Source organism: Zootermopsis nevadensis, unplaced genomic scaffold (genome assembly GCF_977971745.1).
Source record: "Zootermopsis nevadensis isolate Lab colony 2312 unplaced genomic scaffold, Znev_1.0 Znev_ptg000010l, whole genome shotgun sequence".
Classification (NCBI taxonomy): domain Eukaryota; kingdom Metazoa; phylum Arthropoda; class Insecta; order Blattodea; family Termopsidae; genus Zootermopsis; species Zootermopsis nevadensis.
Window position 1 is genome coordinate 996,376 of NW_028259142.1, and position 25,627 is coordinate 1,022,002.

A 25,627-nucleotide genomic window follows, 5' to 3' on the forward strand; every position below is an offset into this window, starting at 1 on the left:
CGCAAAGTCGATTTTCAGATTCGATTGTCGAAATCGCGCCCTTTTACAGTGACAAATGAAGCATTGATTGGCTTTCCACGGAGATAACCTGCAAATGGCCAATTCTGAATCAAGAGGTGGACACCCGAAAGGAGATAACCAGCTGAAGAAACCTCAAAGATATAAATCTGATTCTGAACATGTTATAAGAAAACGTTTACCACCTCGACTACCACGCAGGAATAACGACATTTATATTACAAATAAGTCGAATTACCAGGTAAGTATACATAGAATGATACACATCGTCCCGATGATGGATGGAGTAAACACCTCCGAAACAACGGTTAACTTGTTCGAGACTGTACAGCGCAATATTTTAGAAGGCTGCCATCTTCATACTCGCCGCCGCGAGTACCTGAAATCTTAATATTGATTTTGCAACTGTTAATTTTATGTTCTTAAGTGGACTTCCTCAGCATTGTATTTACACATACCTACATGTTGTATGTGCAGTCAGTTTGTATTTTTTCTACATTTCTTCCATTGGGTGTTTTACTCTTTATATGACATATCCAGTATCAGTGTATGTGATAAACATATATGTATATGATAAGTAAATGAATGAATGAATGGCTCCAGTAATAGAGGATCTTGGTATCTTGATGTGACAAACTTCATCATATTATATTCTTTATTTATAGAGTCAGCTCGTTCGCTGTGAGAAACTGTTGAATGATGGGGAGTCTGATATTGTGATACATGGATTAGGTGCAGCAATTCCACAGGCTGTGAACTTGGCTCTTCAACTTAAGACGAAACATCTAGGAACTGTAGAGGTTGCTGTGAATACTTCAACTGTTGATATTGTGGGTAAGGACAGTTGATAAAACTTTATAACATGTTTGTTTCCCACATTGCAATATTGTACCTCTTAATATTAAAACAAGACATTGATGCCAACAGATCCAACCAGTACCAAGGTTTAGAATGCATGGAAATTATTTGTGCTTTATTCAATGATTGTCAGAGCTCAGATCATATAACATTGAATGAGAGGATGATTAATGAATGGTGAATCAGAAAGGATGTGGAAGGAAGCAGTTGTGACCTAATTTAAAGTACTGTCCCATCATTTACCTGGAGGAACTAAGAAAAGCCAGTCAGGATAGATGTTCTCTAGACCAAAATGTAAACTTGAGACCTTCTGACTGTGAAACGAGTGCTAACCATTCTGCCTTATTAGTTCGTAGAATGGGTAGAGCTCAGTTTCTGCTTTTGTATATATCTGTGCAGTATGGTGTTTAGTTTAGTTTAGTTTAGTTACTGGGACAACTTTACATGTGTGTTTATTTTGGAATTATAAGAATTAAGTTCATTTCATGACATTTTTGTATTATTCAATACTGCTTTAAGGAAGGATTTTATCTTTTACAGGGTTGATAGGAACTAAAGACAGGCACAGAAGTCTGTATCTTAATATTTGCAATATCAAAAATCATATACCATGTTTAGAAACACTTTTTTAATTTTTATTATTACAATGTCCACGAAAGCAAATGATCATTTATGGCTGTTCAACAATGGAAATAACAAACAAAATAATATATTATTTTCATCAAAAACACAGCATGGAAATGTTTAATATGCATTTTAATTTGATTTGCATCTCTCAGATGACCTTGAACCCATACATGATGAAGGGGAGTATGGAACGCAGACACGCCAGAACTCTTCTGTTCACATCTGTGTGTACCGAACCGCTTTGCGTGGAGCTCAAAGGTGACATTCAGCTTTAAGACTGTGCAAGAGAAAATGCTCTTCACACTGAATGAACTAGTGCAGTGGCTTGGACTCACCATCTTTGAGATATGGATCAATCTTCTCGCCATTACACTGTTCACAATTCTCTTAGCCCTGCGTCTGGAAAATATCATCACGGGTGGTAGTGCATGGTGGATTGTGTTTGCTCCCTTATTTGCGGCAGATGGACTCAATGCATATTTTTGTACCATCGTATATATCCGGATGCAGCTAGAACGGCTGTACAAGGTGGCGCTGTTCCGGGTGTCTTGGAGCTTCCTGTTCTTGGTGTTACTGTTTGTATTTAAGTTCCTCCTGTGCCAGAAACTTTCAGGGCAAGGCCACCACGAGTACTCAGAAGTGCTGGCACCGATATTCATCCTGCTTCAGCTCATCATGGTGAGGGCTTGCCAGATGCACTGAGAATAAGACACACAGGAATTTAAAAATGTAGCAAGTGTTTGTCCTGTCTGTAGATATATTCCATGTAAGAACATTAAATAAAACAAAATAGAAGCATTCTTGATCCATAGTGATCTACTCTGTCTTCTTTTATTACACTAGGGCAGAACGCTCCTTTCGGAGCTCCTCGGAGGGGCTGGTCAAGTTTTTAAAAAGCAACCAACCCCTTCGGGGGGGGGGGGGGGGGGTGTTTGGTTGCGTTTTAAAATCTTGTGTAAGAAACTAAATTAAACCCCCCGAATGGAGGGTTAAAACACTTGACCAACCCCTCCTTCAGGGGGGTTGGTTGCGTTTTAAAATCTTAAGTAAGACACTAAACTCGGCATTGTTGTGTTGTACTCGGCATTGTCGTGTTCCACAACAATGCCGAGTTAGTTTATAGTTGACATTGTTGATGACGTCATTCTTTGACGACAAATTGGTTGACGACAACGGGGAATCACAAATTTTTATAGTAGAAAAAAAGAAGAAGATAGATTGTTGTGTTGTACTCGGCATTGTTGTGGAACACAACAATGCCGAGTATAAACAAACATAAGTTGACATTGTTGATGACGTCATTTTTTGACGACAACGAGGAATCACAAATTTTTATAATAATTGCACCCAAACCCTCTTCACAAGGCCAAACTTGATGAAATGTTTATTATTTTGGATCTGTCTACGTGTGTTGTAGTTGACACAACTGAGTTAACTTAATGGGTCTGATATCTTCAGAACCAGTGTATGAGGTTTGAGGTTCTTGTGAAGATGTCAAGGCTGGTATTGTGGGTTGTAATTAATTAAGTGTCAGTTATCAATATAGGACACTGGTGAGTTATAAGGGACAGAGAGACAGACATGATGATGGGGGTTTTATGGTAAAAAAGACAAACCTTTCATTCAGCAGTCAATCTCATGGTTACGATCCTGCACTAAAGGGCTTATACAAAGCAGGATCTGTAGAGTACTCCTTCTCTTACTTATGCCTGCATCCATTGTGGACTGAAGTTCATTATTACTGCAAAGCAATCTGAAAAAAAAAAGACAAGAGAAGGGATATCACACCTTCTGCATTGTTACACTAAGGAATAGATAAACAGCAAAATATCCAGATGGAAAAACACAGTGGAAGAATAACCTCTAATAAGATTTCTAAAATAATTAGAGAATTTGAATGCAAGTGAAGCAGCAGCTTAGAAAGATGCAAAGTTTCTGTTCTGTACTACCTGTTATAGAAATGCATTGCTTGCTCCCTCCCTGTCATTCCACCCCAACATAAAATCAAATCTTCCCTCCATGACCAGTAACGGCCCCTAGAAGCGCTCAGCAGAGGGAATGGAGATGGATCAATAAATTGGGGTGAAGGAGAGAGATGGAGACAGCTGATCTGGGACATGCCTGCCACTTCATGTGGGCATGAAGAGTTCTGTGCAACAATAGCTGAAGCATGTTCACAAACAACTACAGTCAACTGCTAGAATACGGTGGTGAGCCAAACTTGTTTTACTGTCACTGACAGTGCAATTCACACTCGTACTGCACCTAAATTAAATATACGTTTTGATAACTGTAATAAGAAAATTTAATATTTTAGAACATACTGCCAAAGTGTTTTGATAAGAAAATAGGGACATTATTAGGAATATAAAGCTAATAAAAACATAATATTACTTCAGTGTAGTGGTGAACATGACACAAAACGTCAGGCTTTATGATGTGGTAGCTTGTTGTTTGACAGATGGATGCAAAACCTTGTAACCTCTTTCTCTTCTTTATGTGCATGTTGAAGGTACCAAACATAGTTATTTACAAACCTTAAAGGTTATGACAATATATCTTTCAGGCACTGGTAATCTGCGACACATCCTGCAAAAAAGACAGATCACTAACTTGTATATTCTCATATTTATCAACTACTCTGGCCTTTTTGAGCGCTATCATGAGAATGGCATGCTATTTTTGTGCAGACTTGGGAAGTAACAGCACAGCAGTTAACTTCCTCTACAGTCTGGGTGATGATAGCAATGCTTCCAACTTCTCCACCATCTTCCCAATACTCACCACCACTGATAACCGTCCCAGGGTCCACTATGGGCCAGTTCTGCGGCTGACTCCTTCACACGAGGTTCTCAAGGCTCAGCTTAAGTGGGGCTTCCTCCTGCACACGTATGGTTTTGCCTGCCTATTCTTCATTCTTGCCTTCTATGCATTCTTCTCCATTCTGAATCTCAGGTGAGGATTATTATGGGCTTTCCTACAATTTAACCTGCTGCACTGTATGGTTACAGAACTTGGTCTCTCAGTCTTTGTAAGAGACAAACAGAAAGTGAAATAATTTGAGAAGTGACAAGAATATTATGATGAATAATGAATTGGAAAGGCTATGGAAGGCAGCAGTCATGGCTTCATTCAAGACACTATATTGGCATTTTCCTGGATGAACTGAGGAAAACCGTGATAAACCTTAGGCAGGATAACCATTCTCTGGGCTGAGATTTGTACCTGTGACCTCCCGAATACAAAGCAGAAGTGCTGAGCACTAGGCCACAATGTTTGGGCAATAAGCTGACCAACTTGATGAAGTAAGATTATGTGCTGTGGCATTAGTTAATCCATAGATAATGGAATAATGAATCATGGGTAACAAGTATTACAATTACAGATCCTTGATCTCAAGCCGGCCGTTCATGTCAACAATCAACGGGTTCTTATGTCTGCTGGGCATCTCCAGGGCTGCCTGCCTCTTCATAGATCCCTACAATCTGCGTGAGGTCAGTCACAGTCAACTCACAATCTAAACAAAAGTGACACTTGGAGGAAATTCAACAAACATATAAGTCATGTTGTTAAGATGCAGTCATAACCTCCAGAAATCCTTGCACTTGATGCAGCAAGAACAACAAACAAAAATTAGATGGTTGTTGGCATCACAGAGAATGACTTGTCTGCACTGGGTATGACGAGTCTCTCATGTTGTGGCGCAACTGGCTGTCAGTTGAATTAAAAAAAAATCCCACAGTTCTTCCTTAGTTCTTATCAGGGAGAGAATTACAAATAGATTCAGACATATTTTGGCTACATCTTGAAGACTTCTTTTAAATGGAATCCTGCCTGCCCTTCCAAATGCATTTAAACAGCAGCAAATTGCAAAAAATGTTCCCCTTCCCCAGGGACATTAAGTAACTGGAACTCGTGTATATTGTGTAGTACATAGCAGGGTCATGGATAATTTTGAATTTCAACCAATAAATCTTTTCACTGTGGCCTATGAGACACCATTATGAGACATAAGGCTTTTTCTAGCATGACAGTGAACCCTAGTCTAGTATATGGAATGCAATGAAAATCATACCTGACATATCACCACAGGGCAGTTTACGCTACAGCCTTGCAAAACTGAGCATCATTAATATGAAGACCAGGTAATTTGGGTAACTCAATAAGGATATTAAACAAAACTGCCACAGAAATATTTTCTGCCTGGCAGGTTATGCCAAAGGTTCTCGGATCTGTCTTGTGGGATGTCGGTTTCCCATGCATCACATCAGCGTTCTGCCTCATCCAGCTTGCGTTCCTGCAACTCACTCAGGTAATACCACCGCCTGCTGTGACTTCCCTCCTGTGTATCCATGTTCTGGTTCACCCACTGCATGCACATTATTGAACCCACTTATCAATTTCTGTCCATCACTGTGTTTAGGTAAGACCATGCATTTGCATGAATCTGCAACCAGCAAACCCTCTGGCATTATATATGGAAAGGTTCAATGCTATGAATGCAAAATCTCATCACTTAATGTGTTCCTAGGCTAGATCAATCCACTTTACATTAACACAACCTACCGTATATTTGGGCCTCATATTACAGAGCAGATTCTGAGAAAAAATATTTTACTGCATTTATTGAAAATTCAAATACTCACCAGTATTTATGAAGCAAAATGGCAGAGCAGCACAAAGAAACTGTGAAGTGCTAATTTTAACTTCACCTGCAGTGTTTTCATGTTATTTGGCATAATTTATTACGATTTACAAAGACTACAGTATATTAATATCCAATGCATTAGGACAAAATGCATGAGTAACTGATAACATCCATGCCTTGAGTGGGACTCGAACCCATGGTCGCAGCGGCCAGGCACACGAGGTTCATGCTTCAGACAGTGTGGCCACTGCGCCGGCATTACTGGTTCATTATTTAACAGTGCTGAATCACCTATACAGGTTATATAGCCAGTTAAATGCATTATTTTTGGATCTCTTATGATATTAACATAAATACTACCTCCTCATGACAAGCTGAGAAAGGTAAAACTATAAAACTGACCTCAAGAAAGCTACGAATATTTTGCATATCTGTGTTTTGTATTTTCAACAAGTCATTTCTCACAGTAACCATTAGAGAGACATATGTTGTTTCCTTTCAACATCATGGAAACATGCTATGAAGTTAGAGGGTACTGAAATAGTTTGTAGGATCTGAGGTTATCATGTTTTTGTTTTCAACTTCTAGAAGTTGACCAACATTTAAGACATCCTTGCTGCCTCCATCCTCAGGGTGATGAGTAAAGCTCTTACCACTCTCTGGATGGAGGCAGCAAAGCCCTCTCAAAAGTTGGTAAACTTCTACCAGACTACACATTGCAACAACCCAGAGGAGAGCCATCTTTGAAATAGCGTGACATATGCAGTGGTTATACGCCCTCCACTTCAGGTAGCATGCAACTCCATGTCGCACGCAGATCAATCCCAATGAGTGTTTATGTGTTCTTACCTAAATATGTGTACTTGTCACCACAGATAGCAGATGATAAATCAAATGCCAAATATGCCTAATTAAGAAATGGACAAGTCGCCTATGAGGTTTGAGGTTCTCATGGCAGTGAAGATGTTGCCATTGGTCCTCTGGGTACTATTGATGTGTGGACTTGTAGGTAGATAACAACATTTCAATGTTACTACCCAGAAGTCCAACACCAGAAAGATCACAGTTTATGTAGGGTTGGTCTCAACTTTAGTCCTGAATTGTGAGTTATTTGAGGACAACTAAAAACAGCAAAGTGATGGGTTACGGACAGGAAAATCATCAGGTTTTAAAATTCCCAATGGTGACAGAGGTTTTTCACTTTGCCACCACATTCAGATTCCCTGGGCAGGGATGTTCTTTCTGGAGCTGACCACTCATCTCCATCAAGTGTTCAGGTATAGAAGCTTTACATTCTGATACCCCCATGAGACTATGGCACGGCTCATTACAGCAGAAACATTGTGTTACTCTGATGAACGGACTGTCCAAATGGTATTGCCAGTTAGAGGGTCCCTCCATTCCCTTCACACATGGCCATGAAAGTATTGACACATGGCCAATAAAGATAAAATTTCTTCCAACCGAAAATAAGTGTCTAAGAAATCATGTGATGCTGGTGCAGTACTCAACAAGAAACTGCAGTAAACAATAACAAGGCAAATGTGCCTCATGTGGTGACAAGTGCTGCCTGTCTTGCTGTCTTCATGTTTCTTTACATGTGGTGTGTGAAGTGTGTATTGTAACACTGTTGTGTCAATGTTGCTTGGTGTTCTCTCCCCAGTCCCGCCAACTTGGTCGCCGCAAACTGTGTGTCCTCTCCCACGGAGTCACCATCTACATAGTGCCCCCTTGGTCTTGTGTTGGCAAATACATGGTGCGTACCATCCTGACTCTAGTGGTCCATCTGGAAACTAACACAAAACAGATACACTGCAGGAAGTGTGACAGAAATACTACTTCACGTCCTTTTTTCACAATTCTAAGAATTCGGAACAATGCGACAGATGCAGAATTTACCTCCATCCCAAATTTGATTCACACTACATATACAAGCATGCCCACATACTAATATCTTAATGTAAATTATTTACTCTTCAAGAAATGCTATATGTTATATGTTATTTTGATTTTAGTAACTAATGTTTCCATCTCTGCTTGAATTTGGCCTTGCTGTTAGGCTACTGTGAAGATCTGTAAGCATAATGGCAATGTGTTTTACTCTAGTGGCCCTGAGATAAGAACTGAGGCTTTGTGGCCCCACTAGCAAAAAAGAATAACAATTTCGGAGTGGTTGTTCTCAGAGAGCAGCAGAGTGAAAGACATTGCCATCTTACCACAAGGTCTCCTCTGGTGTCGAATGGTAAGCAATAGACCCAGAGAATACATTTTACTGCCGTTAACTGCTACATCACAACTGAAAATTCTGTATCATGCCTCAGTGTTGCCAAATACAATGAAATCGTCATGTATTTTTAATACAATACAATAACAATACATACCACCTGCTTACTGTCATTTCATATGTTTGAGTAACTAAATTCTCCAGGAGACTGTAAATATTTTTTTTAACCCATATTTAATGTTGACAGACATTTCTAAAATGGCTGCTAGAGGTACCACCATTGACAGGTATTCCAAACATGAACAGGAGATTTTTTTTGGTCAGAAAACATGTAAATACAATAAAATTATAAAAATCAGCCAAAAGTACAAACTTTAAACCTTTCACTGTGCACAGCTGAACTTAGGTCCTGAGAAGCTGCGACACAAGTCATGCCTCTCACTGATCATCACAGCTCACTTCAGCTTTATCATCGGAGCAGACATAGCTGTTGGTTTAGAGGATCAGCTGATGGTGAGTGGAATGTACGCAGTGTGAATTGCAAGTATTTCCAATACCTTCTCTTCTGCAATGTTGTACGAAGTCTGTGTTTCATTATTTTAACATTTATTATGTTGTATTGCATTGTATAGTCTGCCTCACAAGATGCAGCCATTAAAGCAATAGGACTTCAAGTCAAGAAGACAATATTTTATCATGCAAATATGAATTTACATATGAAAACAAACAACTCAAAAGTTCACCATTGAACCTGAGAGTTAACCAGTTCACATCCTCATAATGTATTATATTTACTTCCCCAGAATATTCCTCTCTTCCTCTTGGTCTACCAAGTGATCACTTTCCCTCCACAGCTTGTAAAGTATGTGGTGCAGCTTGTGTTTCTCTGCTGGGGCATCTTCCTTTGCTGCACATTCCTGTATGGCGGCTGTCGCGTGATGGGACTGCTCCGTAACATGCCTGGTGGATTTCTTCGCCGAGATCCCTCAGATCATCAGCAGAAGGGTATGTTACTACCATCTCACATCACCAAAATATTTACAATTGCTTTTTGTTCTGCTGGTCCCAGACACAGCTGCTCAAAAACAACTTACTTTGTGGGGAAGTAATTCTCACCTCTCCTTCTGCATGTCACAACCACAAAACAATTTTAAAGACTTCGATTAAATTTGGAACTTAGGGCCTGCACTAAGCAAATTTACATCTGATCCATATCAGCAAAATATAAATATCCCCTTCTTTACATGAATTTCAAATTGAACATTTTAACATCTAACAAATCTGCTTGAACTACAAGTAAAATCAATTTATGCCCACATCTGTAGGATTGAATAGCACTATCAACAGTAGATTTTTATTTTCGATGACTTAACAAAACTAATAAGGCTCATAAATTCCAGTCTCTCTCTTGTACAGGCATAATGCAGCTTGCCCTGCTAGCTCCATACAACAACCTTGCAAGCTCTGTGGCAGCAGCACTAGTTCCTACACTTCTCACACCGAAGATTCGTATCACCGACGAAAATGACCGCACGTTCAGTTATGGTAGTGACTCAAACAACCAGTTAGCAGATGCAAATCAGCAACAGACTGACGTTGAGTATGGTAAGACATCACACAGGCTCACACACTATCATTGTAATCGTCATCCCTGAAGCCAGTTGGCCTCTTATGGGTAATACAAATGATAGTATTTCATCTTTTTGGTCTTCGGAGCATATTCTTCTGGGTTGACATTTCATAATTTTTGGGCTTCTATTTTAAGTCGCTCTTTGACTACTTCTTGCCAAATTCTTCTAGTCTTGTATAAAATATTATCAATGGATCTTGAAGTCCTGCCTGATGAATGATAGCCTCTCTATCTCTCTTTCAAAGCAGAAGGCTGCAGCAATAACTCAGAGCCTCTACCAAAAGGCTTAGTTCGACCTGGCAGTCCTGACCCACGGAGGAGATTGTCATCCAGTGTTCAGGTGCGTCCACCTACATCTACACCCAGTATCGTGGTGTCTCCAGGCAGCCGACGCCCCAGCCTAGCAAGTCGTAGGGGAAGCGAGATTGGAAGCGCAACAGGTTGCCAGCAAGACAGTGAATTCAACAGAAGAGGTAGCGAGACAAGTCGACGAGGCAGTGAAATCAGCAGAAGAGGTAGCGAGATAAGTCGACGAGACAGTGAAATCAGCAGAAGAGGAAGTGACATTGTGAGCTTGTTAGGTAGTCAGCAAGGCAGTGATGTCAGCAGAAGAGGTAGCGAGATAAGTCGACGAGACAGTGAAATCAGCAGAAGAGGAAGTGACATTGTGAGCTTGTTAGGTAGTCAGCAAGGCAGTGATGTCAGCAGAAGAGGTAGCGAGATAAGTCGACGAGACAGTGAAATCAGCAGAAGAGGAAGTGACATTGTGAGCTTGTTAGGTAGTCAGCAAGGCAGTGATGTCAGCAGAAGAGGTAGCGAGATAAGTCGACGAGACAGTGAAATCAGCAGAAGAGGAAGTGACATTGTGAGCTTGTTAGGTAGTCAGCAAGGCAGTGATGTCAGCAGAAGAGGTAGCGAGATAAGTCGACGAGACAGTGAAATCAGCAGAAGAGGAAGTGACATGAGTTTGTTGGGTAGTCAGCAAGGCAGTGATGTCAGTAGAAGAAGTAGCGAGACAAGTCGACGAGGCAGTGAAGTCAGCAGAAGAGGAAGTGAGGCTGAGCATGGTCCAGGTATGTCATGGCTCACTCTGACTTCCCAGAATGTAAATAATTTGCAAGATCCTTTCAAATATGTATTAAAAGAAGTTCCTGCTTGAATGCATGTATTCATGGGCACAACACACTTGAGATCTCTAGCAATTGGGAGATTAATATTGAAATGGATCTTCAAAAAAAGGTCTGAGAATGCAGGGATACAGGAATACACTGACCTACTTGCTACAGGCTAGTTAATAAAGACTACTAAACACATTTTTAGCTTTGGTCTAGATGTACAGGTCAAAATATATTATTAAGAGACTAGTAGACTTCAGTAGTTCTGGAGCCCTGTATAAACTGCACTGAAATAAATCACAAAAGACCTGTACAGTGGACTTTTAGGAACATGGTGATGGAACTTCATAGTTGAAAGATAATCAACTTCTCCCGGTAGACTCTGTATTGCAAAACTGATTAGCAATGTTCATAGGTCTCGTCTACAACCTGGAGACTTCTGGCCTCTTCCTGGGGAGCCACATTAATCGCCAGGCCACCGCTGAGGCTAGCAGCAGAAGGGGAAGCACGTGCAGCCGAACAGGAGATGCCGGATGCTCCAACCAGAGCCGTCAGCTTGGGACTGAGCTCATGAGGCGAGGGAGTAGCTGCAGTAGGATTGGTGGCGAGTGCAGCAGTCTGGGAGACATCGCAGAGGACGAGATCCACATCTTGCAGCAAGGTACACTTCTCAAAGACATGGGACCAAAGAAGCTAAATGTTAAAATAGCTGAATTTTGAAATGAGAAAACAAAGAGTTAAAAATAATTACATACAGTGGATAACTTTTTGAAAACCTGACAGTCGCCCAGCTGGTCGACACATATTCTGCCTTTTATGAAACCTGAAATTTCATTATCATGTCCATAAGAGTTTGCCACCAGTTCTATCCTAAGTCAGCTGAATCCAGTCCTCACCTTCAAATCCTATTTCACGTCAGCATTCGACAAGCTAACAGCTACTGAATGGAACATTTTGTCCACTTGTGTGACGCAGAAGAATTGCCTGTGTCACCAATCAGTCTTACAGTGGGCAGAGCAAGAAGTGTGCCTCGCAAGAAGAGTTTGACAAGGCAGCAGTCAGAGCCCACTGTTCCATGTAGCAAGGAACAGCAACATTCAAAACAGCAGGTGGTGAGCTGCAGCGAGCAGTCAGAGGATGAGGTGACAGCAGAGACAAGCTTATTGCCTCACCAGGTAGAGCAGCCCACTGAGGAAAAGGTGAGTACATTCAGCAATCAAACAGAAATCATTATCATCAGATCTTACTTAAAAGTTGTCTATGCTTCCAAGTGTCAGAGATACAACAGGTGTTTCTTTTAAAGTTTCTACATCTGTACATTTGTCAGATGGGTTGACAATTTGTTACACTTGTATGCAGCACACAGAAATTTATTCTTTCTATAAATCCACAACATGAATTAATCTACCTGACTACATAACAGAGTCTGTTGAAATTTGGAGTTGGAGGTCAGCATCAATTTGAGGTGGCCAATGTTATACACTGTGATAGCAAGTGAACCATCGGACAAGACCCTAAGCCAGTTCTATCCACCTAATTAACTCAAGAAAATACCTGAATGAGAGCTATAAAAGCATGGGCTGTTATAACAAATGCAGTATTTGGCAGAGTACATGGGTATAACCACTGGCATTTGTCAAAGACTTAACTCATATAAATGTGTTCGCTTGCAGCAGACTGATGACCTCACCTTGCACTCCATTCTCAACCACATAGCATACGTAAACAGGGCAGCACTTCCGAACCAGTCCAACATGGCCATACCTGCCCCTACAAGCAGGAAAAGTCAAGTGCAGAAGGTTCTCAAAGGAACATACACCACTGCTCTGCTTGGTCTCATGCTGTGTGTGTCTGACATGGGCAGGCTCTGTGGGCCTTATGGGCTCATGGCACCTGTCACCAACTCAACAGGCATGGCCCCTGTGAGTACTCCAGGAAATAATGTCTCTTCCTGGTCCTACTTCCTCCCATCTATGCCTAGGTCTCCAAGTGATATTTTATCTTCTGACAACAGAATACTTTTCTTACTGTACGTAGATGGGCGGCTCCTCAGACCCGCTTCAGCAGGATGATACGGGACTGCGACCATGGCCATGGTTCTGCTTCCAGACACTGTGCCGGGCCCTTGAGTTTGCAATGGGCTGTGCAATGGCCAACATCACAAAACAGCCTGTCAACAGCCGACACCAATACCTGCAACAGCAGTATGCGACTTCATTGAGATTCAAGCAACATCGCGAGTTCCCCTACATCTGAACACCAGAAGGCAGTTTCCTGTGCAGGACAGACACACCAACTGTATTCTGAAACATGGTTTCAAGTACTGACTTGGAAAAATGTGGCAGGAACTCATCATAGCTGAATTTACATGAAGGATGGACTTTTGGCTCATTTAACATTTTATTAGCTGACTAGGACACACAGCATCAAATGGCCAAATAATTATTAAGGCTGAATTGAGAGATATGTGAACAGTAAGGAATAATGAACTGTCTTAAGAGACTATCCCAGCATATACTAGAAGGACTGAGAAAAACCAATAAAACCACAGAATAGCCTGCCTTGGGGATGACATTTATACTAGAAAATAAATAAATAAAAGGCATGTGCTAACCACCGCAATTCTTTAAATGTGACATTTGCATAAACACTCTGAGAAAAGCTGTCAATAAAGATGAGATTCAGGCTGGAAACTTCCCGAATAATAAGCAGAGTGAAGATAAAATGCTTCTGTACAACAGTTCCATTATCTACTGATACCTGAATTGTGCCACAGAGAACAAGCATGTATCATTCCACTGCTACTGCAAGCTGTAATAAGACCAACAGTAGTACCACATTTATGAGGCCTAAATTCCACTACATGAGACAAAGAGAGTGAGAAACATCTACAAAGGCATTCTAAACCCCATGGAACAGAGTCCTTCTCTAGAAGCTGATAGTTACTCTACTGGCCAATAAACACCCTGCCAAGCCCACAAATGGACCTTACCTTGAGCCAGCTGAATTCAGTCCTTGTCCATACATCTTGTTTCTTTAATATATTTTGTAATTTTATCCTCTCATCTGTGCCTAGATCTTGCATGCGGTCCCTTCACTTGTGGTCTTGTGAATAAAATTTTGTACACATTACTCATTCCCCCATGCATGCTACATGTCCTTCCCATCTAATCCTCACTGACAAGTCTCCTGAATCATAATTGGTGAAGAGTACATATGACAAAGCTACTCACTGTGCAACTACCTCGAGTCCCCTGTAGTTCTTTTCTCTGAGCACAAAAATAAAAAATTCTACACCAGCATTCCCAGCGCATCTTAGTCAAGATATTAAGAGATGAGTCCACCAATGGCTTAACAACCCAAGAACAAACACATCTGAAAGTAGCACTGTCATGTTCTTCTATTAATTCTTTTGTTTTCATGGACTTGTGGAGATTGTGTTTAGAATGTAAACTGATATGTATAAATACATTAAAAAAGATCCGGCTGTATTATATTTAATACATATTCAAAATACCATCCAAAGACAGTAACTTGTTCTAAAGCATGTCATCCAGTCAATCTATTGTCTGGGTGTACAGACCGTCTAGTGAAAGTGGCCCCTGAGATCAGACTACATTCCGTCAACTGTGAGTTCATGTTAAGCCAAGCATAATACCATCTCACCAATGTGCTCCAGAAAGTTACATCAGGAGAAATTGTTATACAACACTTACGATTGTGCAGGGGTCCACAGTTATGCAACTCACAGATGGGACAAGAGTTGGAGGGGACACCATGCTTCAGATGATGGAACATATTCACATAACATGTGAGGTTACATTCTGAGCCAACGTTCCAGGTACAGGGACTGGACAAATTGTTTTCACATGGGTTTCCACTTTATTCCACCTGGTATCTCTAACTTGTTAATGGATGTCCTTGAAGGGGGGGGGGGTGTATCAATTAAGAAAATAAGCAACCAGCAGTGGTTACCTATCGTATCCTCTGATGATGTAGACAGATGCTGAGATGTTGGACCTTTGTTCCAAATTAATTTAAATGAACATTACTACCACAGTGAAAAAACATATTTCTATTCAACAGGAATGGAAAGGAAATGTGTACCCTCTATACAGGATCAGTACAGGGATGAATAATACAGACATACTGTTTCACAATTATGAAAAAAATATGTTCGATTACAAAATTACTTGCATTATTTTTATGTAACAAATAGTATCAAATTATCATCACAGTTCTGCACTAAGGCAATAAGTAGTTGCAATGCTGAAATCAAGTACTCATAATATAAAACTGCCATTACAACCATGTATCAACTACAGTGGCTTCCTTTCTTCTTGTTTGGTAACAAAATACTGTTCATCCTGAGATCATATGATGACTGATGCAATATTTCTCCCTTTTTAACAAGTCACATCATGAAATCTGTTTTGTAAAGCAGCTAGCCCATTTTTGTTCCACTTTACTGTAATACTTCTAGCACATTCTTCACAGTAAGAGAACCTTCAAGTTATTCTACCTAAAAGTTCTCATTTAGATAAAACAATGAAATAACATAAATGACTAGGAGACATAAATAAAATGTACTAATTGGAGACTTAATCTGAAAGAAATATCATTTGTGACAAAGAAGCCTGGAATGTAAAATATATGGTATAATTCTTCAATTATATCAAAAATGTTTGGCATTCTTCTGTCATGTTCAGCATCCAAATCTCTTCTTCAAATATCTATTTGATGATACATCTTCAAGAGCGCCTGGCTTCAATACCATCGTAACTCTGAAAGAAAAAAAATTTCAAGTACTTTCTATCAGACTTAAAAAACAACTGAAACCTTTCCAAATTTCTAGACATTTTACTCCTGCAACAGAAACATTAATTACGTATAAAACTGACAAGCAAGATCTAATCCATCACACTTGCCTGCAACATTTAATTTTCATAAACGATTTATTAGAAACAGTAATTCTCTTGAATTGTGTTCCCAACTGGCAGATGTAAATTAATCAGTTCCTACAATTTTCAAATTTGATTATGATTCTTTGCACTTACATTGGCATTGTTAAGTCTGACCGAAGATTCCAAAAATTAGTCAATATGTTGAATCTGTTTACACAATATAATACTCAACATAACACAAATGACTATAAACCGTTTCCTGTTAAAAATCATTAAAGAGTTAAAATCTGATAAATCCAATGAATATTGAAATTTGAACATTCTGAACAACAATTTCTCTACCAGTATGCAAATGTTGAAGAATGATAAAATTTCTCTGAGTAACTTAACCCCAGTCAAGCAATTCTTACCCTCTTTGCTTGTTCAGTAAGTGAATTTATGTTTCCTTTGTCTGTCTGTTGAACCATACTGAACAGAACACCATTCTTGTTCTGAAGCAAAATATGTGGATGGCCAAATTCCTGAAATGTGTAAAAAAATAGAAACGTAAGTACACTATAAAATTTACTCTAAACATTATTACTGATAGAATGTGACTACATGCAGTTCAGAATAGAAAAGAACAGTCTAATCCACAATAATATTTTTGAAAGGATAATTCCAGAAATAAAGTCAAACTGAAAACAGGGATATGTATGAAATAACCAGGTACAAAATATGTTTGTAAAGTTCCGAAGAAGGTAACACAAAATGTGACATTGCAATATTGTAAAATAAGTTTATTTGCTCGTCTGAGAATCAGTTTATAAAAACTGCAAAACCACAAGCCACAAAGAGAAAAGCAAGTAATTACTTCGATGTAGGATGACTACACGATGCAACTTTCCAGAACACAGCCATGTTCATAATCTTCACTACAAGAACGTGAAACCTAACTTAACTTCAGTACAGAATGGGATTTCAGGTTTTCACAGTAGCTAACATGAACATTGACTGTCTTCTGACATGTTACACCATGTAATCTTATAGAATTTTACTGGCTTTTCAGAGGTGCCTGCTACCTCCATCATTAGAACAATGAGAATGCTGCACACAAGGAATTGGTTTAAAATATGAAAATGGGTTGGGCAAGGTAAAACCTTTGCCAATCCAACAGGGAACAGGGTGAGCATCAGAGGAAGGCAAGGGAGTCAATGGGAAAAGGGAAAGACCACTGCCTGGACAGTGTGTGTGTAGAGGGGAGGGGGTGAAATTGGTAAAATTCTACCAGATAACGTGGTGCAACATCACAGAACGTAGTCATCTTCATGATGGCCACTGTGAGAATCAGAAATCTCACCATGTAATTTAAATTCTGAAATTAAATATGCATCAATGTATTGAACCAAAAACCCACCGCAATGGTCCCATCGTCTATGACAAGGATTCTATCACTGTCCATCACAGTTTCAAGCCGGTGAGCTATTGTCAGCACCGTGCAGTTGAGAAACTTCTTCCGAATTGTCAGCTGTATCAGAGCATCAGTCCTGCAAATAAGAACACTAATCAGTGGCTATTTTCAACAGGAACTGACAGTGTAGGTAAATTCTGTGGATGTGTCTAACTCAAGTTTGGGGAATAACCATTGTGTCCTATGTAGACAAAGCAAGTTATGTTAACAAAGATTTTCATGAGAGAGTATTTCTTTATAAGTGCTTCTAAACATTCCCTCTGGATCCCCATTTTTTATCATTGAATGATTACAACGTAAATTTGACATTAAAAGGGTCTAAATATTATGATGACCGTAAGGTTTGAGGTTTTCACAGAGATGAGTATGAAGATTTCTGTCTTCTGGGTTGTGCTGTGTAGTCTGGTCGATGTTAACCAACGTTTCAGAGGTCATTCTACCTCCGTCATGATGACAATAACAACCAAGAAGATAGAAATCTTCATCATGACGACCGTTTCACATCGCAACAAAAGCATTTGGCACAGTTCTACTCAAATGGAATGATAGAGGATGATAGTTACTGAGGATCCACGCTGGCAGTTGCTTCATCAAGAACCAAGATGGTGTTATTGCGTACAATGGCACGCGCAAGGCATACTAACTGGCGTTGTCCAATACTGAAATTACTACCTCCTTCCATGACCCTTGAATTCAATCCCGCAGATAAATCATTTATAACATTCTTCAGTTCTACCTGTTGAGAAATAAATATAATTGTTCAATTTTACATGTTTAAAAACATGTTAACATTCATCACACAGGAACAGCCAATCTACACCCACACAGTACAGGGCAACCAGCCTGCCCATAAGCCATGATGGGTTGCTTTTCTTCAGGACATGGAATTCATATAATGGAGATGATCACACGTTTAAAGACTTTACCACAACGGGTTTTGTTAGAAATACAAACCTCTTCCAAAGCTCTCCAAAGAATAGCATCCGAATATTCATCAAAGGGATCAAGGTTCTTACGCAAAGTTCCTGAAAACAGAACAGGCACCTGTGGAATGATGGATAGCTTTTTTCGTAGTTCATGCAAGCCAATGGCCGTAGTATTAATGCCATCGATGTAAATTGAACCTTCAATGGGTGTCAACCGATAAAGAGCTGTAATCAGTGTTGATTTGCCTGCACCTGTTCGTCCCACAATGCCCACCTGAAACACACCACAGTAATGTCACATGTATTTAATGGTGAGTAAAAACTGCCCATTAACATCTGTTAATTCTTTGTAACTTTCAACCTATACTGCTGATAGGAGTAGATAATAGCTTTTCAATTCTAAAGGGTTTTAACAACGGTAGTTTACACTTAAAATAATACATTATCAGGACTTTTTTCATCATCTGTTCTTTAAAATCATGACGTTTCGGAGGCTGGTTCTGTCTCCGTCTTCAGGTGAGAGGTACCTACGCTGTTGGGTCCCTTAGATAGAGCTAGTCTTTGTCACTGGAAACGTCTTGATTTTAAAGAACAGATGATGGAAAAATTCCTGATAATGAATTATTTTAAATAGCTTTTGAGGTAATAACAACATGTCCAAGTTTTAAATCCAAGGGTTCATCACCACCATCATTGCAAAGGCCAACAACCATACCATAACTTGAGGCAATTTTTACTTAAAAATCACTAAAAATAAATATCCAAACAATGCAATTAAAAACAGGACAGCAAAAATTATATAAGGGCAGAAACTACATATGGAAATACAACAACAAACTGCAAAGCATAACAAAGCACTCTGGATTCAGTTTATTTGGTTGGCATGAGACCTAGATCACTGCTAGAATGTACAAACCTTTTCTTTTGCCTCTATTGCAAAACTGAGACCCTTCAGGACAAGGCTTTCTGTATTTGGGTACTTCAGATATAACCTTTCAAATGTAATTGCTCCTTCTGATGGCCATGATTCTGGTGGCTGCTTGTCTGAATGAAAGAATGAGAAAAATTAAGCATTTAAACTGGAAGGCGATCATTATTTACAGAGAGTAAAGTACTAGCTGTGAGTCTGAGTATCATAGGATCTTACCTGGAGGGGAGGTCAATGGAGGCTCCTGCTCAACATCAGTAAACTCAAGAACCCTCTCTACTGACGTCATCTGGTTCTCTAATTCTGTTGACTGACGCATACCCCACTGCAGCATCCCTGTGAGCCCGATGGCCTGCGTTATGGCCAAACCCACATTGCCTCCAGTACTATCTGTTGTTGAAACAATGCATTTTCAATTGTAGTTCTATAACGTAGGTCAAATATAAAAAACGCATGAATTGCCGGTGAATCATTTTAAATGTGGCAAACTATCGTACAAGAATTATACTCATGACATAAAAATTGAATTAATTTCAGGAAATCCATGCAACCGTTCAACTCAATCCCTTTCTCGTCTATTCTTCTTTTTAAAGACTTTCTAAAAATAATTTATTTTGCCTGTTCTTTACCATTAACATGACAACATAAAGTCTGTCACTCCCATGGATGCAGAGAGAGACCACTGGTGTTTGAAACAATACTGAGACAAATCTATCGCAAATAAATTATGGCACGGTCACACATTACTTCCTCACTGATACGAAGTTTCTTGTTCAGAAGCATGCAAAAGATAATCAAATGACTCACCTCCTCCAATAACAAAAAAGCTGATGGTGACAACTGTTATGTAAATCAGACACACGAGATCCAACCAGAAACCAAATGTTCGACTGGATGCAATGAAAAGGTACCAGGCCCCAGAGTGCAAATCCTGAAATATTTACAGCAAATGTAATCACAGTACACAGTTTAAACTATCTTAAAATAGCAAAGGTTTAATTCCATTACATTCTATTGTTTCCTATCAAAGAAAAAGAATGGAAAACAAATAATGAAACTAGTTTTTGCAAGGTTAAAATTGTTTTGAAGCTTGAAAATGTGTTGTTTTTTTTCCTTCTTCTGTAAAGGAGATTAGTATTTAATAAAGCAGGCATAATTAAGAAGTCAGAGGTAACAGGAAAATACTGCAGAAAGCTGGAAAGTAATGATAACCTGCCATCAGCACTTGAAGCAAGACTGGTCCAAAGACAATATGCTATAAGTCACTAAATTCAACTGTTTACATGTATGCATTCTTATGTTTCACTGACCCAAGAGCATGGGAGCAGAAACAACAGCCCCCGAAAAAAACTTGTTACACCCCTGACCAGAAAAATGCCTAAGCATGTAAAATTTTTCACTATATTCCAATCAAGATGCAAGATAACATGAAAATAAAGCAGCAATAAGGAAGACGATTCCAGAAATTTTGCAGCTGTGTGTTAAGCACTTCTGCTTCAAGGGTAAATATCAACTCAGTTCGTAACTCAATTTACAATATCATTAAATTGTAGAGAAAATACAATATGGCATCGCATGAAAATTAAACAATACAATATTTGGAAAGAAAGAATTGAATATAAAAACCAAGAAAAAATTGTACCAATTAGTTATAGAACCAACACTATTATATGGCAGCGAGAGCTGGCCAAACTTAAATAAATATTCGTCTAAAGTTACAGCGGTGGAAATGAAATGTCTCAGAAAATCAATAACTAAAATGCATGGGGATAGAATAAGGAACACCAAATTAGAGAAGAATTAGAGAATTGGAAGAAAAACAACTGAAATGGTTTGGACATGTTCGAATGGCAGATGAAAGAAAGACGAAACAGTTTTCGGAAGCTAGAGTTGAGGGTACCAGAACAAGAGGAAGACCTAGAAAGAGCTACTTGAATACTATTAGAGAAATAGGACAGGCAAAGGGGAAAAGTTTAACGCAGATGAAATTCTTAGCAAGGGATAAGAAGGAATGGAGAAGGTGGACCGAGCAATCAACCCCGACACTATAAAGGCAAAAAGGAAGATGAGAAATAAGAAGAAGAAGAAGAAATTTATAAAAGAAATGTTATTCTTTTACTAAGATTAGGTTTGCATAACTGCATTGCATTCTAGATAAATAAAGGTAAGAAAATCAAGACACTAATTCTTGAGTTCTTGCAGGTGGTCCCCACTGTTCTTCACTTACCTGATGATTATCAAATTCCTTCTCCAGTATGGCTTCTGCCTTAACTGCTCTAATAGTTGTGAGCCCCTGAAGAGATTCACTGAGGTGCTGAAAAACAGGACTGCGAGCTGCAACGCAGCAAAAGAAAAGTAATGATATTAAAGCTTCAGTGCAAGAATCACGTAAGTCTACTTTGGTAATTCTTTTCAGAAGAAGCAAAGATTTACCCGTTTTCTGCTGTAAAGTAATAAAAGATGTACAAATTGTTTTCTACTTAACACTGCCTACTGCCAATCAACTTCATTCTTGCATAAGTTTTTCTACTGCTTTGTTTCTGTACAACTATCCATGAAATAAACTAAAAAATGTGGACTTACATGGCTCTAGCAATGAACAACTGAACTTCATAAATAACGTGCTATTAATTCTGTTTGTGTTTTTACATGTGTCAGAATTCTAGACAAATTAAGAAATAGGACACAATTCAAAACTAAATGAAAGCAACCAGCCAAAGGATGCACCTATTGGAGCTAAGGTAACCACCTAGAATATTACAGAATATCAAAACAAAAAGACCCTAGATTTTCATAGCAGCAAAAACCCCAACCCTCATTCCACATTGTAACTAGTAATACAAAACTACAATTATGTAACAAGACTTGAGGTTCTCACAGCGGTGAGTATGAAGATTTCTGTCTTCTGGGTTATTGCGCTGTGTAGTCTGGTCGATGTTAACCAACGTTTCAGAGGTCATACTGCCTCCGTCATCAGGGCGATGACGGAGGCAGTATGACCTCTGAAACGTTGGTTAACATCGACCAGACTACACAGCGCAACAACCCAGAAGACGGAAATCTTCATACTCATCGCCCTGATGATGGAGACAGTATGACCTCTGAAACGTTGGTAAACATCGACCAGACTACACAGCGCAACAACCCAGAAGACAGAAATCTTCAATTACGTAACAGTTTGAAAACAGCTGTCTTCCAGATTTTGCACCATGGAGTCTTGTAGGTAATTATTGGCATTTCAGAGCAGCTAACAGCCTCCATCTTGGTGATCACCTCAAATATCTGTTTATTTATTTGCATGTTTTAGACCGTGATGTTAATATGTTCAAACCAGTCATTAACAAGTAAATAGGCTTTATTCGGTGCACTTACTGAGTCCCTCAAGCCGTTTGACACTCCGTGATGTAGACAAATAGATAATGCGGAGTAGGCAGAAAACTACACCAACAAAGAAGGTGGGAACAAGCAACCAGTAGTTGACAACTGCCACAACTGTGATGATACCAAGCATCGCTAATCCAATCTGAGAAACGAGAACCAACTGCGTTGTGACAATGACATGGAAAAACATCGACAACAATAACATCAACCTTTATCATTTCATGTGTTGTAGCTTACACGTGGTTCAGCTGGCAAGCCACATTTTAATACATTTCAATATGAATGAATATGACTGAAATCACCGTGAATTGATACAATTTGATAAAAGACATTCATATAAGAACAAGCCTCTCTTGGTTAATACATCATATCCTTAAGAAGTAAAGAAATTGGACTTCCCAATAAGCTTCTTCATCACCCTGATAATGGAGGCAGTAAGATCATCTGAAACATCAGCTGATATCAATCTGACTACATAATGCTACATCCCCATACGACAACCATCTTCATTCATGATGAAACTTTAGAACTTCCCGTTGTTTAATGTGGCGACCGAAATTCACAGAAACGGAGGGCACAGAAATTTTACTTCTCACCTGCAAACTATCTATCATGGCAGCTGGAAGCACTTCATCAATAGCTCCCATGTCCTTTGAGAATCTGTTCAATATCCGGCCTGGAAAATAATAAAAATAAGAACAGCATTGTAGACTAAACTCAGCAAACCTTAAAACCCATAATACCACTTCATTTTTGCTCTATGACATGCTTTATATAGAATGTTCTGATTTCTTGAATCATGGGCTACCAGATTCCAATTCCTTTGTTAATGCCTGTGCTTTCACCTTCTTAACTCCCCCTTGTAACTATATGTGGCTTCTTCATTTCCTTTGATTTATTCAGCGACAAAACAACTTCATGCTCCTGTGCACTGCCTGAACTACAATTACCACCAGAGACAAGAACACAATGACATCTGTAACAAATCTCATTCAAACTGCATTAAGCTAATAATGGTTACAAGTTATGCCTTTTCACTTCAAACAATTGTTTCTTACAAAACGTTTAAAAAATGAAATAGCCAGGTCATCTTATATCGAATATCTGCCATCCAGGGTACTGCGTGTAATCAAAAATGAAATGTATCTAAACTCATTCTTTAGAACTCCAGTATTATAACCACAGCCACGACAAGATTGAAGGCTGTCGGTACTTACCAGAAGGATTTTTGTTGAAGAAATACATGGTGGCACGTGTGATGCTGCGAAACATGGAGTCATGCAGACGACATGATGCACGCATGCAGGCTTTAAAGAACATGTAGGAACGCGCCAGTGATGCCACAATGGTGCCCACAGTCACAGCAGTGTAAATATAGATACAAGTGTCTCTGCTCAGCATAGCCAACATTGGGCTGTCTTCTAGAATGTCACTTTCAGAAGAGTTTTTTGCGAAGGAATTGTTTGTGAAGGACTCATTCATGTTGCGGCCACTTTCAAAAGAATTGTTAGTTTTACTTGCATTTTGTAGCGCAAAGTGCTTCTCCTCAATGTTTGTCCTGCCAACAACAAAATTACACACACAAAGTGGCTAATTAATAACGAGAGCGTGTTGTGGTTGTTATGACATGAACATAAAAGGGATCTAAGGACGTCCACATTACTGATTCACTTTAAGCAAAGAACACACAAATTCAAAGGACCAAGAAAAATGATAAAGTCACTACTAACAGAGAACAGGTCTCCTTGTCTACTCACTTCTACTAAGTTATCAGTCTCAATAACTTTATACATACATAACATCACGGTTGGGTGGTTCAAACTCCTGTTTCATAATCAGCGGTTCTTGTGTTCAAATCTTAGCTCAAAGACTGATTAAACTCATATAGTATTTCTGTGGTTTTCCTCAGTTCCTCAGTCCAATGCCAGGATAATGCCTAAAATTAGGCTACGACCTTTTATATCCTTTCCAGTTCAATGTCCACCGATTACCCTAAAATTTCAACTATATAATCTAAGCTACTGGAACTGTCGTTAAATAAATCAAGAGTAAGTAAAACAAGTGACAGCTCATTATTGCCCCTGTTCATTGTTTGCTTCCTTTTTTGTGGACCTCTAAGACATTTTTTAAACAAAATCACTTTGGTATTTGTTACCCTTACCAGTAGGTGATAAAGTAATCACAGCCACTAGCCAGCAACTGTGTCGTAACAAACAGTACCACCACGGTCAAGATGACGCAACAGTTGCCACCTGAACGCAAGTATGCACCATACACCTTGGAGGACACAGACCCAACTGATCGCATCTCTGCCACTTGTTTTGGTTCTGGCTGCTTTTCATCCACAGAATTCACGCTCTACAAACCACAAAAGAAATAATATAATAATTCCTTGAGTTAAAAACACTCAGTTAACCTCCGTGAAGACTTCCTTACATGGCACCCTGTCTGTTTTAATGGCAGATCTAGGATGACAATCTTTCCAAAATGTCTTGGACACATAGCATGACTCAATAGAACAGTTGACCAAAACTTAGATACAGTGTCGGCCTTTGAGACGTTAAGACGTTTTTCACACTTCTGTATCACTAGGTAAAAGTATTTTTTGCTACAACAGAAACAAACCCTCCCTGACCCTCAAAACACCTCTGACAAAAATGCGTTAATGTAACACACATGTTGCAAGCCATCATACTAATTTAAGAAGCCCTAGAAATTTTCACATGTGATGACCCAATTATGGAAGAGTAAAGGTCAATACATCCTTTATTGCTACAACATGGAGCTCAATAAAGTGAAGAAAGACGAAGACAGTAAGAAGAAACTCAATTTCTTCATCAGAATCACATACTGAGCCACGAACTTGTATAAGTGACTGAAACTTCACCTATCAATGCTAAAAAATATTTCAATAATTC

The 25,627-nt window shown here is 39.2% G+C and overlaps 4 protein-coding genes and 1 long non-coding RNA gene across 9 annotated transcripts in view; 3 read left to right on the forward strand and 2 right to left on the reverse strand.

Moving 5' to 3' along the window:
* Positions 1–94: 94 nt before the first annotated feature.
* On the forward strand, positions 95–1,796 carry Rpp20 (ribonuclease P protein subunit p20). The gene is made up of 3 exons (XM_022058731.2): positions 95–259; positions 684–852; positions 1,656–1,796. Exons 1-3 carry the CDS (start codon positions 95–97, stop codon positions 1,763–1,765), a joined length of 444 nt encoding a protein of 147 aa, XP_021914423.2. The 3' UTR covers positions 1,766–1,796.
* LOC147874168 (uncharacterized) lies at positions 1,483–3,622 on the reverse strand. The gene is made up of 3 exons (XR_015534444.1): positions 3,453–3,622; positions 3,120–3,256; positions 1,483–2,201 (listed from the first exon to the last, which is right to left on the reverse strand). It is a non-coding gene; the product is annotated as an uncharacterized LOC147874168 (long non-coding RNA).
* LOC110827252 (transmembrane protein 203) lies at positions 1,795–2,322 on the forward strand. The gene has a single exon (XM_022058732.2). It carries the CDS (start codon positions 1,795–1,797, stop codon positions 2,203–2,205), a length of 411 nt encoding a protein of 136 aa, XP_021914424.1. The 3' UTR covers positions 2,206–2,322.
* Positions 3,606–14,603, forward strand: LOC110827245 (uncharacterized). 4 transcript variants are annotated; one of them, XM_087346114.1, is made up of 13 exons: positions 3,606–3,713; positions 4,194–4,458; positions 4,889–4,997; positions 5,714–5,815; positions 7,815–7,907; positions 8,772–8,888; positions 9,230–9,380; positions 9,792–9,980; positions 10,251–11,078; positions 11,536–11,781; positions 12,096–12,319; positions 12,794–13,042; positions 13,158–14,603. In XM_087346114.1, exons 1-13 carry the CDS (start codon positions 3,674–3,676, stop codon positions 13,374–13,376), a joined length of 2,832 nt encoding a protein of 943 aa, XP_087202240.1. In that variant the 5' UTR covers positions 3,606–3,673; the 3' UTR covers positions 13,377–14,603. The 4 variants fall into 4 exon arrangements, with proteins under 4 accessions (XP_087202240.1, XP_087202243.1, XP_087202242.1 ...); XM_087346117.1 differs by having other exon boundaries at positions 12,797–13,042; XM_087346116.1 differs by having other exon boundaries at positions 10,254–11,078.
* A 693-nt stretch (positions 14,604–15,296) lies between these two features.
* LOC110827248 (putative multidrug resistance-associated protein lethal(2)03659) overlaps positions 15,297–25,627 on the reverse strand; it is a 30,929-nt gene continuing 20,598 nt past the window's right edge. For both annotated transcript variants that reach the window (XM_022058728.2, XM_022058729.2), the window contains exons 14-26: positions 24,871–25,067; positions 23,927–24,267; positions 23,306–23,385; positions 22,701–22,851; positions 21,556–21,662; positions 20,136–20,259; positions 19,548–19,718; positions 19,317–19,444; positions 18,429–18,674; positions 18,038–18,210; positions 17,421–17,550; positions 16,435–16,545; positions 15,297–15,904 (exon numbers count right to left, since the gene is read on the reverse strand). In XM_022058728.2, the coding sequence (XP_021914420.2) occupies positions 15,872–15,904; positions 16,435–16,545; positions 17,421–17,550; positions 18,038–18,210; positions 18,429–18,674; positions 19,317–19,444; positions 19,548–19,718; positions 20,136–20,259; positions 21,556–21,662; positions 22,701–22,851; positions 23,306–23,385; positions 23,927–24,267; positions 24,871–25,067 (1,992 nt within the window). In that variant the 3' untranslated portion in view covers positions 15,297–15,871. The remainder of the gene's footprint in view (positions 15,905–16,434; positions 16,546–17,420; positions 17,551–18,037; positions 18,211–18,428; positions 18,675–19,316; positions 19,445–19,547; positions 19,719–20,135; positions 20,260–21,555; positions 21,663–22,700; positions 22,852–23,305; positions 23,386–23,926; positions 24,268–24,870; positions 25,068–25,627) is intronic.